This window comes from Acipenser ruthenus, unplaced genomic scaffold (genome assembly GCF_902713425.1).
Source record: "Acipenser ruthenus unplaced genomic scaffold, fAciRut3.2 maternal haplotype, whole genome shotgun sequence".
Lineage (NCBI taxonomy): Eukaryota > Metazoa > Chordata > Actinopteri > Acipenseriformes > Acipenseridae > Acipenser > Acipenser ruthenus.
The window spans coordinates 3,436-27,135 of record NW_026708206.1 but is presented as its reverse complement, the minus strand read 5'-3'; the positions used below and the strand labels follow the sequence as shown (position 1 = coordinate 27,135).

At 46.9% G+C, this 23,700-nt stretch overlaps 1 protein-coding gene across 1 annotated transcript in view; it reads right to left on the bottom strand.

The window, feature by feature from the left end:
- Nucleotides 1-22,229, bottom strand: part of LOC131730021 (disco-interacting protein 2 homolog B-like) — a 32,077-nt gene extending 9,848 nt beyond the window's left edge. Inside the window, exons 1-22 of the mRNA XM_059020302.1 lie at nucleotides 22,217-22,229; nucleotides 21,630-21,722; nucleotides 20,222-20,293; nucleotides 13,511-13,642; nucleotides 11,759-11,884; nucleotides 10,771-10,983; nucleotides 9,744-9,890; nucleotides 9,488-9,607; nucleotides 9,029-9,226; nucleotides 8,784-8,875; nucleotides 7,915-8,025; nucleotides 6,396-6,519; nucleotides 5,853-5,962; nucleotides 4,902-5,004; nucleotides 4,516-4,580; nucleotides 4,047-4,140; nucleotides 3,497-3,616; nucleotides 3,017-3,131; nucleotides 1,814-1,953; nucleotides 779-915; nucleotides 328-408; nucleotides 77-204 (exon numbers count right to left, since the gene is read on the bottom strand). Coding sequence (XP_058876285.1) covers nucleotides 77-204; nucleotides 328-408; nucleotides 779-915; nucleotides 1,814-1,953; nucleotides 3,017-3,131; nucleotides 3,497-3,616; nucleotides 4,047-4,140; nucleotides 4,516-4,580; nucleotides 4,902-5,004; nucleotides 5,853-5,962; nucleotides 6,396-6,519; nucleotides 7,915-8,025; nucleotides 8,784-8,875; nucleotides 9,029-9,226; nucleotides 9,488-9,607; nucleotides 9,744-9,890; nucleotides 10,771-10,983; nucleotides 11,759-11,884; nucleotides 13,511-13,642; nucleotides 20,222-20,293; nucleotides 21,630-21,722; nucleotides 22,217-22,229 — 2,534 coding nt within the window. The remainder of the gene's footprint in view (nucleotides 1-76; nucleotides 205-327; nucleotides 409-778; nucleotides 916-1,813; nucleotides 1,954-3,016; nucleotides 3,132-3,496; nucleotides 3,617-4,046; nucleotides 4,141-4,515; nucleotides 4,581-4,901; nucleotides 5,005-5,852; nucleotides 5,963-6,395; nucleotides 6,520-7,914; nucleotides 8,026-8,783; nucleotides 8,876-9,028; nucleotides 9,227-9,487; nucleotides 9,608-9,743; nucleotides 9,891-10,770; nucleotides 10,984-11,758; nucleotides 11,885-13,510; nucleotides 13,643-20,221; nucleotides 20,294-21,629; nucleotides 21,723-22,216) is intronic.
- Between the last annotated feature and the right edge of the window lie 1,471 nt (nucleotides 22,230-23,700).

The following is a 23,700-nucleotide window of genomic DNA, read 5'->3' as shown; positions in this document are numbered from 1 at the left end:
TGCAAGTGAGACCCCATGGCGCACCCATAGGGCTGCACCCCTGTCTATGTTGCAGTCTTGCGCAGTGGTCACTCACCTCCCCCTGTACACTGTCTTGACCGGCTCCACGGCCAGCGCCGTGGCCACGATATCGTCGGCGTTGTGTCTTCTGCCACTGACCATCAGCAAGCCGTCCATCTTCCCGACCACGAAGACCAGACTGCCCTGCGAGAGACGCAACACAGCAGAGCAGAGCGGCTTCAGAACAGAACAAACCGAGACCTCATCATTCAGAAGGGCAACGGGACTCGAATCCAATCAATGTAGTGCAGTACTCAAGTGACTCACCGGACCCACGAACCCCAGCAGCCCTGATCGGACGAAGGAGGTCTCTCCGATGGGAGCGCCGGCCGGGTTCAGCGGGATCACCTGCCAAATCAAAAAAACACAACCAGGACACTCAGGGACTGGTCAGCACCGCCCACCAGAACCACACAGGACCCAACTGAGCTGTACCACACTGCTGTCACAGGAAACCGAGCCAAGCAGACAAACAATTTGAATGTGTCATCATCCTTGCACTATTACGTCACTGTCGATATAAATAGTTGTAATCCTAACTTGTTGCATCTTATTTCATATTGTATTTCAGTTGCAGCATTTGCGCTTACTGTAAACCACACTGTATTTCAATACGAAGTTTGCATTGTAACCCTGCCCTGTAACACCTGGAAGTCGCCTTGGATGAAAGGCGTCTGCCAGATGAATGAATAACGACACGAGTCGAGGCGGCACGCACCTCAAAGGTGTTCTTGGTGACTCCAGGCAGCCCGTAGTACATCATCCCTCCAGCCCTGGAGCTCACACAGATCTCCCCAATCTCGTCTGTCTTGCACAGCTGGGGTGAGCCCTCGGGCTTCACGATGCACATGAGAGCTGCAACAGAGACAGAGACGCACACGGGTTAGAACAGCAAGGACTGCGTGCAGAGGAGGAGGAGGAGGGGGAGGGGGAGGAGGGGGAGGAGGAGGGGGGCCAACGCCATGTGAAACTCAGTGCAAAATGTGAAATGCAAACAACCCAAGCAAAAAATACTACGTTCGACAACCCAGACTGAATCAAGATGACTTTCTTATTGAAAATGCGTGCGAGTTTAAAACCGAGACTGGTAGAGAGTTCTGTAAAAAAAACTCTGAATAAAAGTTTCACACAGTAAAAGCATGGTAAAACATAGGGAAGCATTGTAAAGCACAGAGAGGTCTGGTAAAGCATAGGGAAGCATTGTAAAGCACAGAGAGGTCTGGTAAAGCATAGGGAAGCATTGTAAAAGCACAGAGAGGTCTGGTAAAGCATAGGGAAGCATTGTAAAGCACAGAGAGGTCTGGTAAAGCATAGGGAAGCATTGTAAAGCACAGAGAGGTCTGGTAAAGCACAGGGAAGCATTGTAAAGCACAGAGAGGTCTGGTAAAGCATAGGGAAGCATTGTAAAGCACAGAGAGGTCTGGTAAAGCACAGGGAAGCATTGTAAAGCACAGAGGTCTGGTAAAGCACAGGGAAGCATTGTAAAGCACAGAGAGGTCTGGTAAAGCATAGGGAAGCATTGTAAAGCACAGAGAGGTCTGGTAAAGCATAGGGAAGCATTGTAAAGCACAGAGAGGTCTGGTAAAGCATAGGGAAGCATTGTAAAGCACAGAGAGGTCTGGTAAAGCATATTTAAAAAAAAAAAAAATCCTTGGTAAACTAACCCTTGTAAAAGTGTCCCATTGTAAAAGCACAGTGAAGTGTAATCAAGCACAGTGAAAGCATGGTAAAGCACAGCCAAGGGGGCACTCACCTCCAGGCATGACGTGACCCACGTCCTGCACGGTCAGGGCAGAGTTCTTGTCCTCGGTGTTGACCCGGATCACCCCGAAGCTCAGCCCACTCATGGACAGGATGGCCCTGGCAGGAAGGGGGGCCCCAGGAACACCGGGCCTGTGATGGAAACACAACCGAGTCAGGAACTGGAGCCAGACCAGGGCTGGAACCGCTGAACACACCGGGAAAGAGTGAGTCAAGCAGACAGGCGTTTCTAATGCTAGTGCCTTCATCAGTGTTATTGAAACTAGAAGAAACCGAGTCAAGCAGACAGACGTTTCTAATGCTAGTGCCTTCATCAGTGTTACTGAAACTAGAAGAAACCGAGTCAAGCAGACAGGCGTTTCTAATGCTAGTGCCTTCATCAGTGTTACTGAAACTAGAAGAAACCGAGTCAAGCAGACAGACATTTCTAATGCTAGTGCCTTCATCAGTGTTATTGAAACTAGAAGAAACCGAGTCAAGCAGACAGGCGTTTCTAATGCTAGTGCCTTCATCAGTGTTACTGAAACTAGAAGAAACCGAGTCAAGCAGACAGGCGTTTCTAATGCTAGTGCCTTCATCAGTGTTATTGAAACTAGAAGAAACCGAGTCAAGCAGACAGACATTTCTAATGCTAGTGCCTTCATCAGTGTTATTGAAACTAGAAGAAACCGAGTCAAGCAGACAGGCGTTTCTAATGCTAGCGCCTTCATCAGTGTTATTGAAACTAGAAGAAACCGAGTCAAGCAGACAGGCGTTTCTAATGCTAGTGCCTTCATCAGTGTTATTGAAACTAGAAGAAACCGAGTCAAGCAGACAGGCGTTTCTAATGCTAGTGCCTTCATCAGTGTTATTGAAACTAGAAGAAACCGAGTCAAGCAGACAGACGTTTCTAATGCTAGTGCCTTCATCAGCGTTATTGAGGTGAAACTAGAAGAAACTAAGGTGTTTGATTTATTAACCTATCCCTTCATAGGACACGGCTGGATTTTACACCACTCGGGGGGGAACCCCGTGGGACAACAAATGTTTAAATTCCCCAGTTTTGAAAAATGCTCTAATATGCTCTAAAAATGCTCTAAAAGTAAACAGTCCAGCTGTGGCTTATCCCTGGCAGGGCTACAGGCTGATCAGATCACTCCCTAAACCAAGCAGACCGGAGTTTCGGCCATCGCCTTTCCTCGGTGTCGCCACGTACCTGCGTATAGCCACGGTCATGGCCTCGGGGGAGGTGGCGCACGGACAGATGACCTCGGGTTTGAGCCCGTGACTCTGGAACACGTTGAGGAATGCGTCGCAGGAGGACACGGACCCTGGCAGAGAGAACACAGGGGCCACGGTCACAATAATACAGCCCACGCAGAGATGGCAAAGGCAGAGCTCCGTGGAAACGTGGGCCCATTACACGATGACAACGTTAATCCAAAAAGAACAATAACTAAACCATTTTAAAACTACTCAATCATAACTTTGCACCAGATTCATTTGCCTGTCTTCCAAGTAATTGCAGGTACAGTAATAACAGGAGTGAACAGCAGTTCATGGTATTATCATCAAGTGCTGTTGACTTGCATTACCCAGGTCGTTCTCAGTAATGTCTGTTAGTTTCTAGAGACTCAATAAGATTATCAAGCCATTCCTGGCAGCGGCTGCCTGGAAAGCCCGGCCCGGCACTCACAGGGATTGGCTCCGTCGGCTACGATCAGCATGCGCAGCGAGCCCAGGTGGATGTCTCTCTGCTCACGGTGGGCCATCATCGCCCAGTGGAGGTCCCGGCACTTCACCAGGGCCACCTTAGCTGTGCGCGGAGAGGAGACACAAAAAACAAACTGAATTGTGATCTACTGTCTAGCGGACCAGTGCGCACTTTTTTTTTTTTTTTTTTAAAACCCATTTTCTATACCCAATTTGAAACGTCACCTCACTGCAAACCCAGGGGTACGTCTGGGGCGAGTTTCACAAAGCACTGCTATCTTATTTTTTTACCTGTTTCCAAAAAAAACAGTATTTTAAAAAAATATACCTGAACGATAAGGTTCAGTAGAAATCTGCTCAGCTGTTCTGCATGAAAGGATTTGGCAGACTGCTAGCTGGAACCTCTTTGTGAAACAAGCACTCTGCTGGTTTGGTTTGTCGGTGGCATTGGCAAACCGAATGCTCTCGGCAGGGAGCGAGGGGGCGCTGTGCGTGCGTGCGTGCGTGCGTGCGTCTCAGTATGCCTGTCTCACCTTTGTGTGCGTGGACTCTCTGCACCCATGACAGAGGGCAGGCCTTCATCACAGCGTAGGGCACGCTCACAGTGTGCAGCTTATTCATTATGCTCTGCAAAGGAAGGAAGAGAAACAGATCCTCATTTAAAACACAAACCAAACCACACTGCTGAGCCGGGGCCTGCCTGAGAACCTGGAAATCACTTCAACTGAAGCGTTTTCAGATTTATAAGAATCACATCGTGAACCCTTTGGCAGTTTAATTTACATCGATTTTCAGTCTTGCTCGTAATTGTATGTGCATTGTTGAGCTTTACTGGTGAAACTGCAGTGAAAAGCAACATGCATGCATGCAACTGTACTGTACGAATGCGTAAAATGGATACTTGCTTTACCTCATTAATGCATTAGCTCACAAGCTCCTAATTAGCCATGCACAATGTCTTTACTTAAGAGCTGTAAAAACAACGATCGCTATTTCACTTACCATTAGCACACCGTGCCACAACCCAACGTCTTTCTTGAAGTCTAAAACGTTTACTAAAGTTTCTCCTACGAGGAAAAAAAAAAAAATGACATAGGATGAGACTGAGGATGATGTGGTGTGTATAATAATAATAATAATAATAATAATAATAATAATAATAATAATAATAATGCTAAATGCATGACTGTTTCCATAGTAAAACAGGTTACAGCAGGGATCCTATTGAAAGTGACTCTGCAGCAGCAGTTGTGATGCATGGTTCACCCCCTAGTCTTTGTAAGTCGCTTTGGATAAAATGACTCATTAATAATACTACTGCATCACAGCTGGACTGATGAAGGGAACAGCTGGCAGCTGCAGAGGGGTGTGGTCGCGTCTGCACTCACCTTCAGTGTAGCTGGAGGCCTGGGTTAGGGCTTGGCAGTGGGTCAGCATTGCAATCCGAGACACAGACACACCCATAACACTGCCCTCCTTGCTTGACTTGTACTGGGGAAGAAGAACAAGAGTCAGACAGGCAGACAGGCAGCACAGACCCGAGGTTAGAGCCCAGCACCGAGTCACACAGGCAGCACAGACCCGGTGTTAGAGCCCCAGCACTGAGTCACACAGGCAGCACAGACCCGGGGTTAGAGCCCAGGGTTAGAGACAGGCAGGCAGGGGTTAAATCAGCCACCTGGATTGTTTGAGAGAATTTTATGCTCTAAAAAATATCCAGCTGTTGATTCTCCAGGTGGGGTAAATTCTTTAGCAAAATCAAAATAACTTTGTAAAAAAAACAAACAAACACATAACCTTCTATTTTAATTTCAGTGCTGTATGTGGAAATCAGGCATCTCAATATTATATAGCTAGAGGCATAACCAAGACTGAATAACTAGCTGTGTGGAGTTAAACACTACAAAGCAGTAGGTCCTTTTAAAAAGGAGTTTGTGTTCTCTGCAAGTCGATTGATTGAATGAGTTCAAATATTTTGACAAGAGTCTTTAATGACAGAATAAAAAAAGAGACTTTTGTCAAAGCGATTCTCTTGGAGACGGAGTTTCTCTATTTGATATTAATCTAGGAAATCCACAGGTGTGCCTCTGTCTGGCTTTGTAGGGGTGGAGTTCTTGCCTGGGGGTTGAGATTGTGTTTTCCTTTATGGGTTGAGACCCATAAAAGAAATGAAATCAATGCACTCTACAAACAAGCACTCTGACTCATTAAAACTGTTATGAAAAGCAAACTCTCTACTGTGACCCTACCACAATAGAGCTAGTGTATGACATGCACAGTACAGCTATAGAGACTGTGAGTTTGTAATGGTGGTTGGCTCAGTCTCCAGTGCCTCTCACCTCGATGTACGCCGGGTCTGTGTTTGCGTCTGCGATGTGAGGTTGCCAGTCCTTCGAGGGCTTGGTTAGATATTTGGAGTCCGTCACGACCCACTTCAGACGAGGCCAGCCTTGGGACACCAAACACAGGGGTCAGTGCAAACCGCGACCAAACACAGCAAAACCGAAACCCACCGCACTGCACAGTGCTGTTCTGTATATTTTACCAGATTAAAAAGGTTTCTTTTAATGCAATTCTTTCTTATCCCGGGTGCAATCACGAGAGTGCTGCAGTTTTTAAGCTGTACAGGTTATGAATCGCTGGTTAAAGTGACTACACTACATTATTTATGTACTGTACCTGCTGAATAATGTTACGTTAACCTATTGAATTGCACACCGCTTTGTAGTTTTCCATACACTTCATGAAAAACTGACACAAATTGAAACAATGTGGCATTTCGAAATCTAACATGAAATACTACTGTACTACTATCATGGCTCCCGGTTGACTTTTGCAAAAATGTTGCCCATAGCTGTGCACCCCAAACAGGTTTGACTGACCTTTGAACTGCACGATCTCCCCATTCTGTGTCTTGGGGAGCCCCTTGAGGCAAACCTCGCTGGTCAGCGCCAAGGCCACCCCACAGGAACCCAGGAGAAACCCGATCTGCTGCCCGCCAGCATCCTGAGAACCACACCGGAGAGAACACACAGATTACAAACAGATTACACACAGATTACAAACAGATTACACACAGATTACAAATAGATTACATGCAGATTACAGAACTAGTAAACGCTAACTAGTGCTGAATTTATAAATACTAAAAGAAACTATAAATTCAATGACAAACATATTTTTCAAAGTCGTTCAACGTCATTGAATTTGAGTTTTTTAGTTTATCTAGCTTGTTGATTGGACAGTAATACACAGGATAGGACTTCACTGATAATTCACTGATTTAGGGCTCAAATGGAAAACCGAGAATTTGCATGAACACGTGAGACTTAAATTGTATTCAGCCCTTAAAAACAAGCAGCATTCATTTTTTTTTTTTTTTTTTTTTTTTTTTTTTTTTAATTATTAATTTCTTAGCAGACGCCCTTATCCAGGGCAACTTACAATTGTTACAAGATATCATATTATTTTTACATACAATTACCCATTTATACAGTTGGGTTTTTACTGGAGCAATCTAGGTAAAGTGCCTTGCTCAAGGGTACAGCAGCAGTGTCCCCCACCTGCGATTGAACCCACGACCCTCCGGTCAAGAGTCCAGAGCACTAACCACTACTTATAACGTTACCTACTTCCAGCAATGAAAAATGTAAAACAACTTTAAATAGAGACATACAGACAAATACACTGTACAGGAGAGAGAGAGACACAGACAAGCAGAGACAAGCAAACGAGTGAAAAGCAAAAGCAGACAAACATTTGTTAAAGGGATTTGGGAGTCTTCTTCTCAAGCAGGTGCCTTGGCAGACCCCAGGCTTTGCCATGAAAAGGCTCGGCACACAAAGAGCCGGCCGGATTCAACTAGTGAAGCGCCCTTTCTGCGGCAGGCAGGTTCAGCGAGCGAGCAGCTAACCACAGGCAGCCTGCGATGCTTTGAACAGAGCTGCCTGAACACACACACTGTCAGCCGCGCCCCACCGCTCACCCCACCTGTCTCTGATCACACCCCAAGACATTCTTCCGTCAACATAAACCCCCTGAAATAACACAGCAGAAAGAAATTCCATCTGCACCTTAGCATGATTCTACTATAGCAATGTTTCAGACTCCCGCTGCCTTCCGGTTTGAACCACAGTCAGCATTACTTTTGAACAAGCTGTACTCTCCCAGCTGTGCCAGACCTACAAATTCACAAGCGCTTTGTCAAAGAGGAAAGTGACATGAAGTCCAGATCTGGATCAGAGAGGGGAAGGGAGGGGGCGACACACACATTTAGGGTGATTTGGAGTACGGTCCCATGCTTGCACAGCACTGGCGGATTCAATGGTTTTACAAGCTCGCTGGCTTGATCCTCCTGTCTGTGTTTAGTATGGGAGTCAGTGACGGCTGTGCAGGACTCACCTTTCTGGACAGGGGCACCTCTATGGGCACTGGGATGACCTCTGCCAGCAGACAGCCGTAGAAAGCAACCAGGAACATGCCGGGGTCGCTGTTGGGGTACACCAGGGCCACCTGGAGCAGAACAGCCACAACGAGACAGTGAGAGGGTGCAGAGAAACAGGCAGGGTCATCACAAGCCTCACTGTGCCTTCCTCGCATGGGAGTAAACACTATGATCTTCTGTGTGCGACACGGCACTGTGCTATACCTGCAGCAACTAATGCAGGCTGTCATGAAGGGAAAAACTGCACACACACACACTCAATAGACTAGCCTCAATACCTCAAGGTTTAAATAGACAGGAATAGCAGATCGTTCCATCATTAACCATGTAGTAAATGACATCACAAGCACATCAATGGATTTAGTTTAAGTTACCATGGCAACAAAAGCCTAGAAGTACCTCCACGGTTTGTTTTCAAACACAAACACGCTTTCCCTTGACAAAGGCGTGTTAAACACACCGGAACATTGGGAAGTTGGCTCTCTGGAGCAAAAACTTTCAGCAATATGTATGTATGATACTTAGTATTTAATTCCATAATATAAAATACCTGCTTTTTCAGGAGTGGGCGATAACACCGGGAGTAATAATACGAAGCTAAACATCTCTCTAGAAATTAAACTTAAAACAAAACACAAAAAAGTTACCGCCGAGTTTGGTTCTGCCATTACTTCTATAAATGCGAGTCATCCTATGCAGCACATCGCTGGGGCTTTGAGATTAAACTATGAATTCTGTATTAGGAAGAACACCACCCAAGAGCTTTGACCTCCCCCTGCTGCAAGCTGAGCCCATGGGGATATCATCCCTGCCGACCCGCCCTTACCCTGTCTCCTGGTTTCAGCACCGGTTCATTCTTGGTCCCCAGTTTGTTCAGTAGAGTGTAGGCCAGCTTCAGACTTCGACTCCAAAGCTTGCCTAACGAGAAACACACATGCAAAAAAAATAAACGATCCAGCCTGCCAATAGAACCAGCAACACAACACACAGTCAATGGTGTGATCACCAGTGCCATCCCAGAAGGGGTCAGCTGTGTATATTAACTTATAAAAAAACTCAGGAGAAACTCACCGTAGGTCAGCGTGTAGAGCGTTTTGCCCGTGACGTCCAGAGCGGTCAGGCAGGGGCACTTGGCCTGCGTGGTCCCCCAGCGCTGCAGAGCGGCCTCCAGGGACGGGGGCCAGTTGCTGCCCACTCCCAAGGGCTCCCCCTTGACCGGGACGATCTGTCTGCCTTCGGGTTTGGGCTGGTTCGGGTCGGGCTGCGGAACTGCAGAGACTAGAGCCGTCAAATCCCGTCTTTCCGATTCCATTTCTTTAAAAATCAATTCCCGTTCCCACCTAATTCCAGCACATCGCTGATCCGAATGTGCGCTTAGCAGCTTTCTGTTAAAACGAGCTCCTCACAGTGGCGACAAATTGCTTCCACTGAAGTCCCCGGTTAGGTCAATTAAAATCGGCTTCAAATGAAACAAAATCACACTATTATTACGTCTCTAAGATAACACATCTCTCTCTCTCCCTCGCTCACCTTCCACGATCTCCTCGAAGTCGTCCATGAAGAACTCCTTGAGCGGGGGGCGCTTGGGTCGCTTGAGCGTGTTCAGCAGCTGCTGGATCTTCGTGGAAACGCGGCTGTTGACCGGGACCCCTGAGAGGAGGCAGCACAGGTGTACATTGTGGAATACGCATGTTTTTTTTTTAAAATAAACACAGCACACGTGCACGGGGCCCTGGCGTTTCCGATCTGACTGGACCGCACTTTAAATCAGCGCGGCCCTCCTTACCGTCCGCTGTGTCCATGATTCTGGACTTGCTGGCGTCCCGGGTCATGCCCTTGACCAGCCCGGAGGAGGAGGGCAGGTCGATGTGGGACGTCCTGTCTGAGGAGGAGGACGAGGGGTAGGTGACGTCAGGGGGGGCCGGGGAGTTCTCTGGAGGAGAGGGGCAGAGGGGGAGCAGGGGGGGCTGTTGCTTAATTTTTTTTTTTTTTAATGCATTACAATACATTTAAAAACTGCAGTCATGCTTAGTTTTGTACCAATATTTTAATATATATATTTTTTTATTAAAATGAATTTACACTAGATGTCAGATTGCATTCCTCAGCGCTGCATGTTTTGTGTTGTGGTGGAGGCTGGCTGGTCGTGTGGACAGACCCTCCACCCAAATTCCACTCAAACTCCAGGAACGGTGAACCAAAAGCCGAGGGAACACGAAGCCACTTTTTCAGGACCAATGGTTTGAAACCTGGTTCCAGGAGACCACCAGCAGACCTAGTTCTAAGTTCCAAGACCTAGTTCTAAGTTCCAAGACCTAGTTCTAAGTTCCAAGACCTAGTTCCAAGTTCCAAGACCTAGATCCAAGTTCCAAGACCTAGTTCCAAGTTCCAAGACCTAGTTCCAAGTTCCAAGACCTAGTTCCAAGTTCCAAGACCTAGTTCTAAGTTCGGTGTTCCAAGACCTAGTTCCGTGTCCCCTCGGTTTCAGCACAGCCGCAGATCTCAGCATTACAAGCAGTGTATCTATGCAAGCTTTGTTGTTCTCCATATTTAAAGAAAAACTGACATTTAAAAATCTGACATTTCAAAAATCTAACACGAAATATTACTGTACTGCTATTATGGCTTCCGGTGGACTTCTGCAATATTGATTTGTTGATTGCACAACGTTAAATAAAAAGATCTAAATTATGTGCAGAGAGTTTTTTTTTTTTTTAAATCCTAAAGGTTCTAGGTGATGCTAAACTTTTGGCTGTAGCTGTGCTGTTGGGAGGAGGTGTTCCTGCAGCTACAGGGAATTCGAAGCAGCGTACCTATGCGAGCCTGGGCCAGGATGTCGGCCAGGGAGCTGTGCGGGGTCTTGCCCTCCCCGTGGGACAGCGTGGAGGAGGCGGAGGAGGAGGTGGACGAGCCCTGCACAGTCTTGTTGATCCAGGACTCCGTGTTCTGCAGGCTCTGGGTCAGGGCAGCAGCCAGGGCTGCCTGTCTCCGCAAGGAGCCTTCGTCCTCCGAGGCAGAGGAGGTATCTGCAAGGGGGAGAGGAGGAGCATTAGAACCAGAACCTTTAAAACGAAGGAGTCACTGTTTCAGCAACCTGCTTCCAGGAGACCCTAGTTTGAGGCTTGCTGTATCAAACTCCCGAGTCTCCCCTGGTTCCGAGCCTCAAAGTGGCTTCCTGTTCCCTCGGCTCTAGGTGACCAATCGGATTTCAGCTAGCCCTGTTTTTAGATCACGAGGCACAGATTTAAAGAACCAGCATATACAAAAACAGTAGGGTTGGGTTACAGCCCCCCCCCCCCACCCCCGAGCAATGAGAAAACATGATCTTAATTCCATGGATTTATCATCACACCCCCCAGCATGGTGTGCTGGTAAAACAGCCAGGCCCTGAGACTCTCCCAGACATCTACAGAGCGCTGTGTATGTGTGTGTGTGTGTGTGAAATCAATACCGTGCCAGCGTCACGGCTCCATGATCAATAGTCTGGGCAGGTACTACACTTATGCTGTTATTAAGAGTAATCTGATACCCTCTCCTCTTAAGAAATGAAACCTACACAACCCTACTAACCTACTTCGTTCAACTGCCTTAAACTGCTGTGTTAAAAAAAAATACCTTCTAGTTTGATAACTTTGGAGAAAAACCGTTCACAAAAATCAGTCCAATTTGACTCCCAGATTTATATACAGACACATTTTGACTCAAGTCTTTAACACCTGCTGGAGAGGCACCTCTCTAAAACCCACCGGACCCCCCCAGTTCTGGGTCGGGACACTGGAAGGGGTTTTGGGGTCGACTGACCTGGAGGGGTACAGGCCTCGAGTGCTGAATGAACGAACACAGAGCGTCTCTTGGTTGGCATGGGCAGCGCCATCTTCATCTCTTTGTGTTTCGCCAAGGCGGCCTGTACAGCTTCTGTGTGAATATCTGCAAGAGAGGACACCGCTTCTATTTATACAGCTGATGAGTTCAATGGAAAACGGAACTAAAACCAGGGGCTAAGTAAGCACTGCACTTAAAAACAGATGCCTGTTATCAGTAGTTTTTTTCTGCTGAAAAAGCATGCAAAGATGTAACAGTTTAACAGTTTCACTGACACCATTCCCCGGTCGGGCCAATCGGTGACAGCCAGAGGCGGGACTTGACAGACAGACAGACAGACAGACAGCTGCCACCACACACATCCCAAAATCAACAGGGCAAACCGCCAAAAGATAATGGACTGCATATGAGCACTACTGCAGCTAATCAACTTTCTATCTGAAAAAGAAGAAATTATATACACACACACTCCTGCTGGGAATGTGAAGCCAGCTTACCATCCAGGGGAGGTAGAAAATTCTCCCAAGCGCTGCGCAGTTAATATAAACAACACAAAGAACAAAATCCAAGCTCCGGATATCTGTACAGGCAGACGCAGAATCGGGTCTCACTGCTCAGATCCACCTCGCTGGTTCGGTACGCCGCTTCAAGTCCTTCAAGAAGGCTTCTTAAAACCCACCAGGTGTGAACTGCCTCTGTTTAACTGCGGCTGCTCTCCCCCCCCCTAGTGATCTCACTGTCTCTGTGGTGCACAGCGACAGAGAACAACGACCCAGTGGCTGTGATTGCACTGCACAGCGCAGGAGACCAGAAGAAAGCGAAGAAATTCAACAAACAAATCCTAAGACAGCAGGGTCACTTCTACCAGCATACCGGAGCATCCTCGTGTGTCCATGACGTCGCAGAGAGAGAGAGGAGAGAGGGGGGGGAGGAGAGGAGAGAGAGGGGGGGAGGAGAGAGAGAGATGAGGAGGAGAGAGAGAGAGGGGGGGAGAGAGGGGGAGAGAGAGAGAGGGGGGAGAGAGAATGGGGGAGAGGAGAGAAAGGTGGGAAAGAGAGAGGAGAGAGGAGAGAGAGAGGAGAAAGAGAGAAGAGGGGGAGGAGAGAGATGAGAGAGGGGGGGAGAGAAAGAGGGGGGGAGAGAGAGAGGAGAGAGGAGAGAGAATAGGAGAGAGAAGAGAGAGAGAGAGAGACAGAGAGGGGGAGGAGAGAGAGAGAGAGAGAGAGAGAGAGAGAGAGCTGCATCTTGTACTCATTTCACTCATCTTTCTGTTCCGAGCGATTGAAAGCAATGCGCCCTCGAGAGCCCTCCTCTGCGCTGCTCCGTGCCGCAGAACCTCCTGTGCGGAGGTACAGCTCTGCAGCAGCAATAAAAACACGAAAATGATGGCATTCCTTCCAAAAACGGGTAGCACAGCAACATCAGCTGAGTCTGCAAGTCCTCGCAGCCGTCTGTGTCCCCCCCTCCACCAAGCAGATGGGAGTCTGGTATTTTAAAAGCAGGGTACTAGCTGGTAACTGCAGCATGTGTTTAGCAAGGAGGGATACAAAGAAGCAGGCTTGGGTTGGTTGCTTGTTGGTTGGTTGGTTGGTTGGTTGGTTTGAAAACAGCAGATAAAATGCAGCCTCCATTTCAATGCATCCTAAGTGGCTGCACAGCAGGTCTGGCGAAACCAGCACGTTTTCAGACTGAAATGTGACTGATGATATTACCCTCTCTCCCCCCCCTTACCAGATCTGTAGCGGTCATCCCTTGCCCCCCCGGAGCGAGCGCGGTGGTATTTGGAGGAGGACGAGGGAGCGGGGGCCGATGAAGGGGCGGGCGTCTGCTTCCTGTGTTCGCTCTGAAGAGTGGGGTCCACCCCTACAAAACAAAACGACAACGTCAGCTTCCCTCCTCCACATCCCACAACAGAACACACTCCCATTGCACAGCAGCGTGATCCACTCCTGGTTTCACTAGCAGTGTAATCAGACCCACCCGAGCTTGTTACCTACACACACTGGGGGCTGATCAAGCTCGTAGTAAAACCTGGAATGCACAGCAGTTTCACCCAACAGGAGTCTGATTTCCATCCCCGAATAAGACTCCCATTGCAGTTTGATCCAGGGTTTGAAAACACAGAGCAACACTGCCACCCGATCGCTGACCCCCCCCCCCCCCCCCCCACCCTCGAGAGCGGGCCAGGGGTCAGCCGCAAGGTCAAAGGGGCTGAGGAAGGTCAATAAGAGACCCCCACACCAGTATTCTCCTCCTATAGCGGTGAGGGCGCTGCATTTGAACACAGAGCTCTGGACTGAATGCCCAGTTCAGTTCCATTCCAATATGATTCTTTTCAATTCAACGCCAGCGTTCTGCATTAGCAAGTTAAAGGCTCCCTTCATTTAGATTTATATCCAGGCAGGATTTTATTGCAGAGGCATGCTCTCAAAACGATGGTGTGACGGCTGCATCAGCGAGCGAGCAATACAGAACGTGCGACACTGTATTTACCAGGCTGGGTATACATCAGGGGTTCCTGAACCATCTAGAAGGCTGTAAATCAAAACTCTAATAGATTACACGTTTATACATGTGAAATATTTTCACAACACAGCGATCAACTACAGAGCTTCAGAATGCACGTTACAATGAAAAATCGATAATAAATGCAATATCCACTTTGACCTGTGCATTTCTGGTTAAAGTGGATGTTGCATTTAGGATGAAATCTGTATGGTTTTAGTCGTCTACACACAGGGATCCTCGTCGGGTCACGATTCGATTGATTCACTGTTAGGCCAGGCTGACTGTAAATTTTCACGTCCTGTCCTGTACAAGAGCCCTTCGTTAATGTTTTCAATATCTCACAGCTGTGTGCTGCGTTTAACCCTGCAAGGTCTCTCCTCAAGTTGATTTATGGCCCTGCTTTCAAAAGGAGCTCCTGTCCATCATGTACACTTTTTTTTTTCCCCAAAGGGTAATAGCCAGTGTTGGAAAAAAGAGAGAGAGGGAGGGAGGGAGGGAGGGAGGGGGGGGGGGGGGGGGGGACAACACTGAATGGCTTAGCTGAAGTATGCCTCATTAAACCCAACGAGCACAGCATTTCAAAACAGCTCCAGCAACACAATGAACCCGTAGAGACTTTGACTAAGAAACAACAGGAAGGTGAAAGTGGAAGAAATTAAGAGAAGACGACAAACTGTTTGGCCTGTGCCTTCCTTCACAGAGAGAGAGAGAGAGAGAGAGAGAGAAAGAGAGGAGAGAGTGAGAGAGAGAGGAGAGTGGAAGGCAGGGGGTTTGAGGAGCTCAGTGGTTAGATAAAGAAAGCGCTGGGCTGCAGTGTGGAAGGCAGGGGGTTTGAGGAGCTCAGTGGTTAGATAAAGAAAGCGCTGGGCTGCAGTGTGGAAGGCAGGGGGTTTGAGGAGCTCAGTGGTTAGATAAAGAAAGCGCTGGGCTGCAGTGTGGAAGGCAGGGGGTTTGAGGAGCTCAGTGGTTAGATAAAGAAAGCGCTGGGCTGCAGTGTGGAAGGCAGCGGGTTTGAGGAGCTCAGTGGTTAGATAAAGCAAGCGCTGGGCTGCAGTGTGGAAGGCAGGGGGTTTGAGGAGCTCAGTGGTTAGATAAAGCAAGCGCTGGGCTGCAGTGTGGAAGGCAGGGGGTTTGAGGAGCTCAGTGGTTAGATAAAGCAAGCGCTGGGCTGCAGTGTGGAAGGCAGGGGGTTTGAGGAGCTCAGTGGTTAGATAAAGGAAGCGCTGGGCTGCAGTGTGGAAGGCAGGGGGTTTGAGGAGCTCAGTGGTTAGAGAAAGAAAGCGCTGGGCTGCAGTGTGGAAGGCAGCAGGTTTGAGGAGCTCAGTGGTTAGATAAAGAAAGCGCTGGGCTGCAGTGTGGAAGGCAGGGGGTTTTAGCAGCTCAGTGGTTAGATAAAGAAAGCGCTGGGCTGCAGTGTGGAAGTCAGGGGGTTTGGGAGCTCAGTGGTTAGATAAAGAAAGAAATACTGTTTAGCACTGTCTAGAGTGCATTAGGAGGGCCCTTACTAACATGAAGCAGGGGGACGCTCTATAAACTTCAGAGAAGTTTTAAAAGGAAAAAACTCCCAAAAAAGTTGAACTAAACAACGAGGGGAGCAGCGAAGGAGATCCCGGGAGGGAACTGTTGGAAAGGAAATCAGTTTTTCCAAAACTGCACTTCACTGGAGCTGTTCAAACACACCCCCTGGTTTAATGTGCTCAGTGTCGGGTTTCTCTCTGGCCAGTGACGAAACTGACCGCTGAGCGGACTGACCACAGCCCTCAATCCCCTGTCATCTTAGTAACTGGGAAGGGAAAAAAACATCCTGCTTTCTACATGACAGAGCGGACACGTGCCTTTAAAGGGAGCGTCTACAGCTCTGGCCAAAAGTGTTGCATCCCCCCTACAGAATGAACGCATTGTGCTTCATAAAGTCGAACGAAACCTGCTGAATAACGTTGCGTTAACATATTGAATTACTGTACTACTAGTATGGCTTCCGGTAGACTTTCAGCAATATCATTTTGTAGTTTTCTTCAATTACATGATGTTAAATAAAAAGATCTAAAATAATGTTTCTTTTTTTAATTAATACCTCAATTCAAAAATTCTAGGCGATGCTAAACTTTCTGGTCATAGCTGTACAAAAAAAAAAAAAAAAAGTCCTCTTAAATCAGCTTCAAGCACGTCCTGTGTCTGTCTTTCTCTAGTAGTATGACAGCTCCACACTGAGAAATAAACCTCACCACACAATACTTGTAGCAGCCAGCTAATCATTTTAAAAGGAAAAGTTTTGCTTCTGCTTCAGCAAGCACAGAGGCTTCCTGAAGTGTTAAAGATGATCCCGTCCCTGCTTTGAACAACACGAAACAATCCTGCGATGGATCAATGTCCAAGTCTTATAAAAACCACGCCTAGTTTAAAACGTGAACCGAGTAGTGAACAGCCCCAAAGAGAACGGCAGGAACTCCTACTGAGAAAAACAAACAAGACAAGAGCTTCAGAGGGTGCCTTGGAGGGCACTGTAGACGTTTTGCAAGATACAAGATAAGGAAAAACAAACAAACAAACAAACAAACACACACTAAGGTTTTTCCTGCTACTACAACCCAGGAAACAAAATCTAAAATCGAACGTTAAACTGAAGCTAAGCGAGAACCACGTTCTTGCAAAATTACAAAAAACACCCAACAACATAGAACCCGTCTGTGTCATCTCTCAATCTTCAACCCTTTCAGATATGGTGACCTCATACGGGGATGAATAAAAATATATGTAGAACACAATCAAACAAATGCATGACAGCCTCATATGATGAGAATGCCATCCCTCCCCCATATAAAGCAATGGGGAGGAGGGAAGCTATTTTCAATATTTCATGCAGGAAAGGGTTCAAACCCATTGACGGATTTGTTTCCGAAACACAAGCCCACTCACCTCAACAGCTCCAGCACCACGCTCGTTTAAAAGTGCTTTGCTTCTTGGGTCCCATCAGAGGAATGCGATTGCCCTTTTTTCTTTGTGGCTTTTTACTGGAGAAATGCCCTGACCATCTGTGTCTGCCTAAAACTTCCTCCTCCCTTTCCAATTAGCACCTTGGTGCTCCCAAAGCCAGCCTCATCCGAGCAGAGATAGTGTAATCCGGGCCACGCATTCAAAAGAGTTCCACTCAAACACAGAGAGGGAAAGGAAATAGGAGACAGAGAGAGAGAGAGACAGAGAGAGAGAGACAGAGAGAGAGAGAGAGAGCCCCTCCCATTCCCTCCTGCCTATCAGGTAATCAGTGACATCACAATAGAAGGGGGGGGGGGGGGGGGTTGCCCCAGTCGCCAGGGGCAACCGTGAGAAGGCAGTCCATTCTGGAATGACTGCAATCTGAAAGCCCATTCACAAGGTAGTGGGACCCCAAGCAGCGAATCAGAAACTCAGCAGCGAGTCGAGAACAAACTCCTTGTAGAGTTGAGAGTGGCCGCTTTCCCCCTCCTAAACAAAACAGAAAAAAATCTACCAGGAAAAGAGATAAGGGGAGCAAACAGAGCAGGTAACCTGCCAGGCTGCACCTAGTCCAATCACATCATTTCTGATTGAATCATTGAAAAAAAAAAAATTATCTACAGCCATGGCCAAAACAATTTTGCATCACCAAGTATTTTAGAATCAAGACATAATTAAAATTTAAAAAAACAACACTATCTGAACTTTTATTTAACATCATGTAAATCAAAGAAAAAATGAGATCGCAAAAAAAAGTCTACCGTTAAGACTTCGAAAATGTCACATTTTTCAATTGTCAGTTTATCGTGAAGTATGTGGGAAAGCTACAAAGAGGTATGCAATTCAATATGTTAACGTGACATTATTCAGCAGGCTTCGTTCGACTTTATGAAGCACAATGAGTTCATTCTAGACGTTAAACTTTTGGCCAGAGCTGTTTATATTGCAGATACCATGCAGTTGTTTAGATAAATGTTCAATTTGTTTATTACATCAGATACAAACAGGAGGAGGAATGCTCCCTGTTGAAAAGGAGTGTCTCTTGTTTCACAGTCTCTGATAGTTTTGCAATGCTTGACGCAGGCTGCTGTTCAGCAGTGACAGTGCAACAGGTCGGCTGTTCTGTTTGCTGGCTTGTATCTTGTAAACAGGAAGGGGGTTTCCACGGTAATGTCTTGCTCTGGGTAATTTCTGGGTATTTTTTTTTGCTACAAATACTTTGGAGAGAAAAAAATAAAAATACCGGAATTAAAATTAGTCACCACTTTTTTCCCCTTAAAAGGGTCTGTCTTAGATTTTAAACAGGATTAGCTTTCGAATCCACAAACATCTCCTCTCCTCTTCCTTAGATGTAAAGGCACAGCAAAGTGTGACAAAGCAGAAGTCAGCATAGAGCTCTGGTAAAGCAAATAAGAAATGAAAACTCTTCTAAATGCATAGGACAGCTTTGGACATAACAGTTGGATAGTATTTCATGTCAGATTTCGAAATGCCACATTTTTCCATTTTTTCGGAAACTTCAAAGCAGTGTGCAATAAATCAACACTGATCTATTCACTGAAGACTTTATTTTTCAAAAGCAAGACGCGCTTGGTTTTGCACGGTGATAAACTGCTAAATTTCACCATGCTCTTATCTATTCAAATTCCAAGGTGTGCTTTTCATTTCCCAATGGTTTTGTTTTCCCATGACGTTCTCTTTTCAAACTGCCGATCAATCCGTGACATTTGCCTGCATGCAAACTTCGGCCAGCTTGCATTGAAATAAACCAGCTTCCCTTTTCTGTCTAGCTTTAGAGCAATATTAAATTTGAATCCCCCTGCCCTAAAAATTGCCGCACCCTTTCAATTCCATTTCGAGCACAAACTGGACCAGCAAGACGGTCCGCTTTCTTCAGGAGTTGCACCAAACTTGAGATGAATCCTGTAAAAGCGAACCAGCGTATTTCATTACACTGCAAGAAAAAATATTGCGGGACACTACCCTAGCCCACCACTAGAGGTCAGCGTTGCCCTGCAAAAGTCACCTCCCTCCCTCTCTATCTATCTATCTCTTCCCAGTCCAGTGACTGGTACGCTCTCTTTTCATTCCAGCGTGCTGTGGTCTATCTCGGTGGTCCAGTGGTTAAAGAAAGGGGCTTGTTACTGGGAGGCTCCCAGTTCAATCCCTGCCTTTGAAGCACCAGCAAGCCCTGGAACTAACTGAGTTACGTAAACAAACTGGAAAGCCAACCACGCCTGCTATGGGGACGAAATACTATAAGAGTGCAGGGCAAGCTACGGAAAAAAGTACCACTGCTGCAGTATGACAGAAAAAAACAACTGACACAGAGGAATCAGTTTTGGTTTGGGGAAACTGAAAATTGGAATCGGGAGTGCTTTTCTTTGTTTTGCAACGAGCTTGAAACGGTCTAAGTGAACGAAGCGTGGTTTTCAAAAAGCTCTACAAACCGGAGCTCAGAGACTGCAGCCTCCACCCAAGCTCTGCTGGAGAGGGAATGCACGCCTTCTCTGCTGCAAACTCAGCCAGCTCTCAAACAGAGAGAGAGAGAGAGAGAGAGAGAGAGAGAGAGAGAGAGAGAGAGAGAGAGAGAGAGAGAGAGAGAGAGAGAGAGAGAGAGAGGAGAGAGAGGAGAGGAGAGGAGAGAGAGAGAGAGAGAGAGAGAGAGAGAGAGATCCCAGGACACAGGGTGGGGACATGGCAACACATTCTATCAGCACACAGAGCCAAAGCATTACACTGCAAGACAGGGAGAGGGAGGGGGAGAGGAGAGAGGCTGCCAGCTGAAAGCCCATTCACAAGCCAGCGAACCCAGGCAAACACCAAGGGAGAGGGAGAGGGAGAGGGACTGCCTCGGAGCTGTGTGACTGCGAGTCTAAAGCCCTCATGCAGGGGTAGGGGTGTGATCACAGCGCTGCGGCTCTAGATGTCGGAGTCTCTGTCTCTCGGATCAAGCCTTACCTCGTGTTTGAGGGACGTAGGGAGCCAGCAGCTTCGCCCTTTTCTTTTCATAACCCTTCTGTGTGACATCGCCTGAAAATCAAGAGGAGAAGTAGATCCTGTTAAAACACAGCTGCCTCTCCCAGTCAGCTGCAGCAGGGACGGAAATAAGACTCCTGTTGCATAGCAGTGCGAGCCACTCCTGGTTTTGGCTATCCTCTCTGTGTGCTTTACCACGCTGCGTTTACCGTGGGACGCTTTTTATAAAAAGGCATGACGTCTTCAAAAATCGCCTGTTGCAAAGCTTTTAATTTTAATAATCCGGTTTCGTTCATTCTCCTCCAATTCCTCAACAGTATTCTGGTCGTGTCCAGTACAAAATGATCCATTCTCCTTCCTCAGTTCCCTACAGTTCTTTCTAAAGGCTGTTCATAACAGTTAAGCCTATTTATTTATTATTATTATTATAATTTTTTTTTTACACAGAATCCCCAGGACACTGTACAGCAGATGACAGAGGATCAGGAAGGTCAGCAATACTGCACTGTGTCTCCATGGCAACAGCAGGCTTCAGCTCTGCAATAGGCCACAGGGCCCCATCCATTATCTCCTGCTGGCAACCAGCGAATAATACAGCTATATTATATCACACTGTACTGAAAACAACCATAAAATAGGCTTGATTTAAGTGGCTTCCATAGTCTTATCAATTATTTAACAAATGTGTCCCGGTTTTGGTGTGTTTAACATGCCATTGGTCAAACAGTGGAGGCACTTCTAGGCTTTTGAAGCCCTGGTAACAACACTCACGTATTTCCATTGAAATCTATGCATGTGCTTGTGATGTCAGTTACTGCATTGCTGATGATGTAACGACCTGCTATTCCTGTCTATAAACCTCCAGGCATTGTGGGATTGAGTCAGATTTACCCAGGTGATTCAACACAGGAAGAAACCGTATCATACATAAAGACTTTAATCACAATAGACAGGTGGTACGGACTACAAGTCTGACTGTACTGTTAGAAACATAACTGTATGTATATACACACACACACACACACTGAGACACACACACCCACACAGTGACACATACAGACACAGACACAATCACACATACAGACACACACACACAGCCAGTGACACATGCACACACACACACACACAGTGACACACACACACACAGACACACACACACACACACAGTGACACACACACACACACACACACACACACACACAGTGACACATGCAGACACACACACACACACACAGTGACACACAGTGACACATGCACACACACACACACACACACAGTGACACACAGACACAGACACACACACACTTCTCCATGCAAAAAGACTAAAGTGAGGCACAGAGACCCCTCTAGTGTATCATGAACAATCATAATAAATGATAAGAGATCGCACTCTGTTGAAATGCATTGCTGCTCTTGGGAAGAGCGTTCCTGCCGGCATTCCCGGGACAGAGCTGGAACACAGCCACTCTCCCGAACTCGTAATCTGCAGGAAGAGGAAACCCCCGGAGGCTGGGTGAAAACCAAGGCTTCCTCCTGGAGCCACAGAGCCACAGAAACTCCATGAAGTCTATTATTAATATTGAGATGATCAGGAGCCAGGAGTTTGAGCAGGGTTACAAACTCACACTAGCCCTGCTGCTGCTGCTGCTGCACCCAGTCCTGGGGTTCAGAGCTCCCCTCAATGAAGTCTATTATTATTATTATTATTATTATTATTAATATTGAGATGATCAGGAGCCAGGAGTTTGAGCAGGGTTACAAACTCACACTAGCCCTGCTGATGCTGCACCCAGTTTTCCCCCTGCTTCATGTTAGTCAAAAAAAAAACCACAATAAACAAAAAACCTAAAAACGACCGGAAGACATGAACTGCAGACCCCCGTTAATAAGTTTGCTAATTACTTCACTTCAGAGCATCACCGCAGCTGGTGTCATAAAGCCTCATTGTGCTCCGGGCAGCCACTGCAACTGACTGACCGTGAATCGACATTCCCACTAACCCCAGAAGAAATGCCAGTCTGTTTCAAGTGGACAAAACCCTTGCAATGATCCCACAATGCAGGAGTCTAACACACTGGCTTTCCATAACCTCACTGCTTCAGCAACGCAGTGACCTCAGAGCAGATTCAGGGAGGGTAGCGAAGCCAGAGGCACTGTCAATGATCACTGACATACTCTGATGAGACAGTGCTGTGTGTGCGTGTCTGTGTGTCTGTCTCTGTGTGTGTGTGTGTCTGTCTCTGTGTGTGTGTGTGTCTGTCTCTGTGTGTATCTGTGTGTGCGTGTGTCTCTGTGTGTCTCTGTGTGTGTGTGTGTGTGTGTGTGTGTGTGTGAGTGTGAGTGTGTCTCTGTGTGTGTGAGTGTGTGTGTGTGCGTGTCTATGTGTCTGTCTCTGTGTGTGTGAGTGTGAGTGTGTGTGTGTCTGTCTCTGTGTGTGTGCGTGTGCGTGTGTGAGTGTGCTGTACAGGGTACTGGACACAGAGGTCTTTCTAGCAGACTGTGTGATGTCGATGGGCTAACTTGGGAAAAACAAAGCCAGTACTTTCTGTGAACAAAATCTTAGCACCGCATTTTATTAAAATACAGTTTTTTTTTGTACTAATAATGATATGTTCTTTTTAAAAGCATATGGGGGGGGGGGGGGGGGGGACTGCACCTTTGAAAGTGCTTCAGGCAGTTGTGGTTTCACAGGTACGTCACATCAGACTGTTTGCTCTCTAAGGCTGGGACAGGATCAGGTTTAATCTGTCCATTGTGATGTCACACAGTTGAGATTAAATCAACCGCCTTAGAAGCTATTTTAAAAAAAACATTGCCCAACATGATGACATCACAATGGGTCCGTTGGTATTGCAACACACAAAGCTACTTTGTGACTTGGAACTTGGTTTCAGGAGACTTGTTATTATTAAGTTGTTTAACAGACGCTTTTATCCAAAGCGACTTACACAGAAATTAAACAAAATATAACGTATTACAGTCTTAAATAGAACAAAGAAAATTGATAAAGAGACAGATAAGGAGAAGCAGCCAGGCGTGCCAGAGCCAACGTGTTTTAAAACTACAAAATAAAATTTAAATAAGAAGAGAAAAAAAAAAAGCAGCAGGAGTCTCTACTAGAGACCTGATAGTGACGGGTACAGTTCCTGACAATGCTGTGGGCCACATGACCAGCAGCTGCATGAACGCACGAAACACTGTGCCATTGTTCTCTGTCTGTTCCTGTAACTGCAGCAATAACCAGAATACATTTGAAGGAAGCTAGCTGGCAATGCAGAAGATCTAAACGAGAAGCGACGCCTCCCTCAGCGCTCTGGGGGTGACTCGAGTTGGTTCAATCCTCCACGGTGAAGCGTGTGTCGTTGTGAGCGTGTCGCACACTCCCGCAGAGCAGCAGGGAAACGCACAGCCCGCAGCGCAGCAAGGAACTGGGCTTCAGGGACGGGAATAAGACTCCCGTT